Genomic DNA, 5,343 nt, shown 5'->3' with positions numbered 1-5,343 from the left:
TGCATCTTAATGATTGGATATATATTGGGTACAAGCAAACATTTTTTGAGGCTTAAAACAATGGCCTTACATCGAACACAGCCCGTGTTTATGATAATTACATATAAAATACTGTGGGGTGTTTGGTCCGAGAAAGTTTAATCAACTTATCAAAAATCTTGAATTTGAGTCTTATAATATGAAGTTATAGTCATATTAAATAAATATGTCAAAGGGCATTTCAAAGAGGCATGGGATTCACTTATTTTTTATGGATATTATTATTGGGAAATTTGTCCATTTTCTTTTTCAATATATGTTTCCTGGAACTTATATCTAAGGAGAGAAGACGTTTTTCCTCCATATTTTCTCCCTTCCCATTTCTTCTCCTCTTATTTCTTTTTTTTTAATTGATAAAAAATATTTCTCTATCATATACCCTTCATTATAGGATAAATGCTCCCAGTGAAATAATGCAGCTTGGCCCCCTTGTGGACTGCATAATTACTCGTTGTTCTATATATAGGTCATTTTCAATATACTTCATCTAAATGAAAATTTTAAAACTCATCATTAACTATGTTTAAAAAATTAATAAGTTTTTAACTTTCTCATTATTAAATATACATACTTTAATTTGTCTTACTAACGTTTAATGAGGGGTTACAATAGAAAGTTGTGATAAAAATTTGATGACATAACTTATAAATAAAATAAAAAATTTCTTCTTTCTCTGCCTTAATTATAAATAAATAGGCGCAGATTTTGGCATGCTGAAATGAGTTTTGAATATCCTTTTTTACTTTATGGTATAATTCACGTGTCAAACTAATGATGTGGTTATTAGAGTTTTTATTTTTTATAATTAAACAAATTATTCAACGTTTCCTATAAATATCTCCACCCACTTTTAATGATGCAAGTAAAACCCTTTCCATTGATTTCCCAAAAGCCCCTTCTCTTGATAGCCACAATATGTCTATCGTTGCTTCTTCATCACTGCTTGTTTCTCCTTCAAACCCTAAAACTAATGCCACATCCAAGTTGGATCGACAATCTGCAGATTTTCATCCTTGTCTTTGGAATGATTATTTCCTTCAATATGCTTCTGACGATTTGGTAATTATGTTTCTACATATAACACACACACAATAAAGTAGAAGAGCTTTGAAGGGTGGAGTCTTGGAGAGAATTTTCTCTTATGAACCTCTTCAGTAAAATTATCATTAACCTTCATTATATTCTTATCATTTACTTTCCAGAAATTAATTTTATTTTACTTTTCTTTTGCTCTCCCTCTCCCTCTCCCCACACCCCACTCTATATACACACAAATATATGAATCTTTAATTACCATTGGCCTGGCCTTCTCTTTGCTTTAATTTTTACATGTTTTTCATCCCTTTAGAGATCCAAGTGCAAATTACCGCTGCTACAGGCTATCTTTATATTTTTTATTTCTCATCCTATATTTTAATTTTCTGCATATATTAATACTGGTTGTTTGCGTTTCACTTGGATATGGATTTGGATATGGTGCTTATTTTAGAGAGGCATTATTGTAGCTAATTTTAGGGATGTGATCAAATGTTGGGTTGGGTTTTCATTGACCAGAAAAAAAGGTTATTTATTGATTAAAAAAATATTACACACACTGATTCATGAAGCAGAAAAAACATCCTATCGGTAAAACCTACAAGGCTACAAGCAAAGAAAAGAAAGCAATAGTTCCTAAAGTACAACCTTTAATATAAAACTAAATACAATACCAAAACAAACCAAATCAAATCTATCAATTTTGGCCCAAAGTTGGGACCTGATTCAGTTCTTAATGAAGTCTTTCATTTGGTTTCGTTCCTTGCTCAGTTCAAATCATGCCAAAAAGAATTTTGAAGTAATTATTACTAATTTTTTCCTTCATTAATTTTAATATTTTCAAATCATTTATGCAATATGTTATCTATTATAGAACACCCTTACCTAATTTTTACAGTTTTTCTAACTAATCATGATAACGACAAGTTCATTCAAACCACACACACACATGTAGGAAGTTGGTGATGAAATGAAGAAAAATATTGAAACATTGAAAGAAGAAGTGAGGGAGATGCTTATCTCTACCATGGAGACGCCCTTGAAGAAAGCTGAAGTGGTTGAATCAATTCAATGTTTGGGTTTGTCATATCACTTTGAGCTTGAGATTGATCAAATATTGAAGCAGATTCAAAATGATTGTGTTGAAAATAATGAAATAACTCTTACTGGAGATCTGCATTCTCTAGCCCTACTCTTCAAGTTACTGAGACAACATGGATATCTTGTTTCACCTGGTATACATGCTTCCTATGTGCTCCATTTTGCTTTGGAATTTGATTTCCATGTTAATATAAAAGATATACAAAAAGAATCTTACTCAGTTCTTTAAGAAAAATATTCTACAATCTTTTTCATGTGTTTTATTGTATTTGTATCATGTCAAATGAGCATTCTAGTCAATTAGTTAAGATATTTGGACAATCTTGAATTGATGAGGTAGATAATTAAAATTTTGAATTTTTATTTTCTAAGAATATGTATATATAATCTTTGAAAAGATATCCTATTTATAAGTGATGCATAAAGTTATTCATCACATACTCCATATACCGCACGTATTTTTTTCAAATAAAATGATTTTTTTAATTTTCAAAAATAAAAATATAACTTAGGCTATTTCTTCCCCACAAAAGTAGATGTTTTTCTTTTTCTTTTTCTTCCTTCTAATTGATATGCACAAATCATCACCACCAGATGTGTTCAACAAGTTCAAGGATGAGAAAGGAAACTTCAATGAAACACTTACTTTGGATGTTGAAGGAATGATAAGTTTGTATGAATCAAACCCGTTTCTTGCAGCAAAACTCAAATATGTCTTAAAGCAATGTCCATATAGGGGAATACAAAGGCTAGAGGCACGAAAGTACATCTCAATCTACCACCTTCATCCTTCCTATAATGAAGTTCTTTTGACCTTAGCAAAATTAGACTTCAACGCACTCCAAAAACTGCATCGGAAAGAATTTGGCAATATTTGCAAGTAAGTTCTTGGGCCTAGCTAGTATTGGAACAAAAAGAAGAAAGGGAGGAGAATGACAATAAAGTCCCAAAATCAGAATTTATGACAGTTAAGTATTTGACCAAATTTCGAAAAAATAAGTTGCTAATATTAATTCAAACTGTTGCAAATTAATCAGGAATCTCAATTACAAACTAAAAGTTATATTTAAACTTTAAATGTCCTTTTTACAATTAGAATTCCTGAATTTATGACTATTTGAATAAATGCTTATAACTGATTTTTTAGAAAGAAATTTTCGGGGACCTAACTTTCTTAAATTATGAGTTTTGAGTCTTTAATGTCATTCTCCCAGGAATAAATACCAAATATTGTCGCTATGAAATATTACTGACACATACATACTTTCATTTTCGTGGCGGTGTTGTTAGGCGGTGGAATACTTTAGACGTGCCAAGAAATCTTTCATATGTAAGAAATAGGATTGTGGAATGTTGCTTTTGGGCTCTTGGGGTTTGTTTTGAGCCTCAATATTCCAAAGACAGGATCCTTATGGCCAAAGAATTTGGCTTCTTAACCATCATCGATGATACATATGATGTCTAAATGTCCATTGACGAACTAGAAATCTTCACTAAAGCGATTGAGAGGTTTAATGTAGTTATCATGGTTATTATATATACTTCCTCTTAATCATAATATAGGACATTGGTAACTATTTTGTGGTTCTAAATTTTTTTACATATTTTCAATTATAAATACTTTAACAATGACAATTTTAATTTCAATGCATCATAATTTTTCCAAAAAGATTAATAAATTAAGTAGGGGTATAGCTGAAAATATTTATAAAAATTACTTAATATTCTATATTTTGAACCAAGCAGAGTTTTGAGAAGAAGCCCTATATTTTGATCTAGAAGGAGTATAATTTTGAATTGTGTCTGTTGAATTTAGAAATTAGGGCTTTCCACTCTTCCCAGATACATTTTTTCTACTATTCAAGTTGAAGTGTTTAATCCTTTCAGGTGGGATATTAGTTGCTTGGAAGATCTCCAGGATACATGAAGCTAATTTATAAACCGCTGCTAAGTATCTTTGAAGAAATAGATCAGGAGATTGGGAAAGAAGGAAGATCATACAGTGTTGACTATACCATAAAAGAGGTAAAATCTCGTCCATTAATTAACTATATCTCAATTTCTTTATCAATGAATCTTGAAAATAAACTAGCTAGATGTGATTAATGATTTTTTTTTACATAAAATACTGTTTTCTGAACTAGTTTAAAAGGATAGTAGTGCAAGGCTACATGTCAGAAGCAAGATGGTTATATAGGAACTATATACCAACAGTTGAAGAGTACTTGAACACAGCGATAGTAACAACTTGTTTTTTGTTGCAATCAATGACATGTTTCATTTGTATGGGAGAAATTGCAACTGAGGACGTCTTCAAATGGGCACAAACCCAACCTAAGATTGTCAATGCTGCTTCTATTGTTCGCAGGCTCATGGATGACATTGTCTCCAATGAGGTTTCTCTCTGTCTCTCTCTCTCTCTCTATATATATATATATATATGTATATTTGTATGTATAACTGATCTGCATTTGAAAAGATGTTTTATGATTCCTTATTAGAAAAAAAAATAAAACTTGTAGTCCCTAAATATTTTCTCAATCATCGGTTCAATCCCTGAATTTCAAAGAAGACTAGCAACTCAGTTTTAAGGGCCTATTTGGTTGCTACAAAGGAAAGGAATTGAATAGATTAAAAAAAATTAGAATGATATATGAAGATGTGAACGGGAGATAGGCAATGGCAGAACTAAGACCCAAAGTTAGGGGGTGCAAAATAATTTAATAAAAATTAATATTTTTTAAAAAATAATAATTATGTTAGGACTAAGATTATAATAACATAAATAGTTTTATCATCATTTTTCATTTTAAAAAATTATATTGAATAGATTGATATGGCATTTTATTATAAATATACTCTTCATATCTTATCTAAATCATTAAAATATTATATACTCTCTCTGTTTAAAAATATAAGGCATTTTTAACTGAATCTCGCCCCTAATAAAGTAGTTACCTACTTTTCAACTAACCCTATCTTTTCATATTTACCCCTATTAAACATCTTATAATAAATATAAAGTCATTATCAATAAGGGCACTTTTGAAAAAAATGCAATGATTACACCTTGAAAGACTAAAAATATCTTATATTTTTAAACATCCAACTCCTCAAAAAATGCTTTACATTTTTGAACAGATGGAGTATTTAATAAGTTTTTGAGCC

At 30.1% G+C, this 5,343-nt stretch overlaps 1 protein-coding gene across 1 annotated transcript; it reads left to right on the top strand.

Annotated features, from left to right (window-relative positions):
• Positions 1-921: 921 nt before the first annotated feature.
• LOC129316565 ((+)-gamma-cadinene synthase-like) lies at positions 922-4,102 on the top strand. Its single transcript, XM_054960983.1, has 4 exons — positions 922-1,098; positions 2,030-2,309; positions 2,875-3,055; positions 4,063-4,102. The coding sequence occupies exons 1-4, from the start codon at positions 955-957 to the stop codon at positions 4,100-4,102; spliced, it is 645 nt and encodes a 214-aa protein (XP_054816958.1). The 5' UTR covers positions 922-954.
• Positions 4,103-5,343: the final 1,241 nt, after the last annotated feature.

The sequence above is a fragment of the Prosopis cineraria genome, unplaced genomic scaffold, assembly GCF_029017545.1.
Source record: "Prosopis cineraria cultivar Desert tree isolate PC_DT_omini unplaced genomic scaffold, ASM2901754v1 PC7, whole genome shotgun sequence".
Classification (NCBI taxonomy): Eukaryota; Viridiplantae; Streptophyta; class Magnoliopsida; order Fabales; family Fabaceae; genus Prosopis; species Prosopis cineraria.
This window is presented reverse-complemented; position numbering and strand designations above follow the sequence as displayed.

What these genes read in the sequence shown, in the direction of transcription:
- LOC129316565 (XM_054960983.1), top strand. Translation starts at nt 955, where the DNA reads ATGTCTATCGTTGCTTCTTCATCACTGCTTGTTTCTCCTTCAAACCCT. An exon ending in TGGATATCTTGTTTCACCTG is followed by an intron (nt 2,310 to 2,874) that starts GTATACATGCTT and finishes CGTTTCTTGCAG; the next exon opens with CAAAACTCAAATATGTCTTA. An exon ending in GAATTTGGCAATATTTGCAA is followed by an intron (nt 3,056 to 4,062) that starts GTAAGTTCTTGG and finishes TAATCCTTTCAG; the next exon opens with GTGGGATATTAGTTGCTTGG.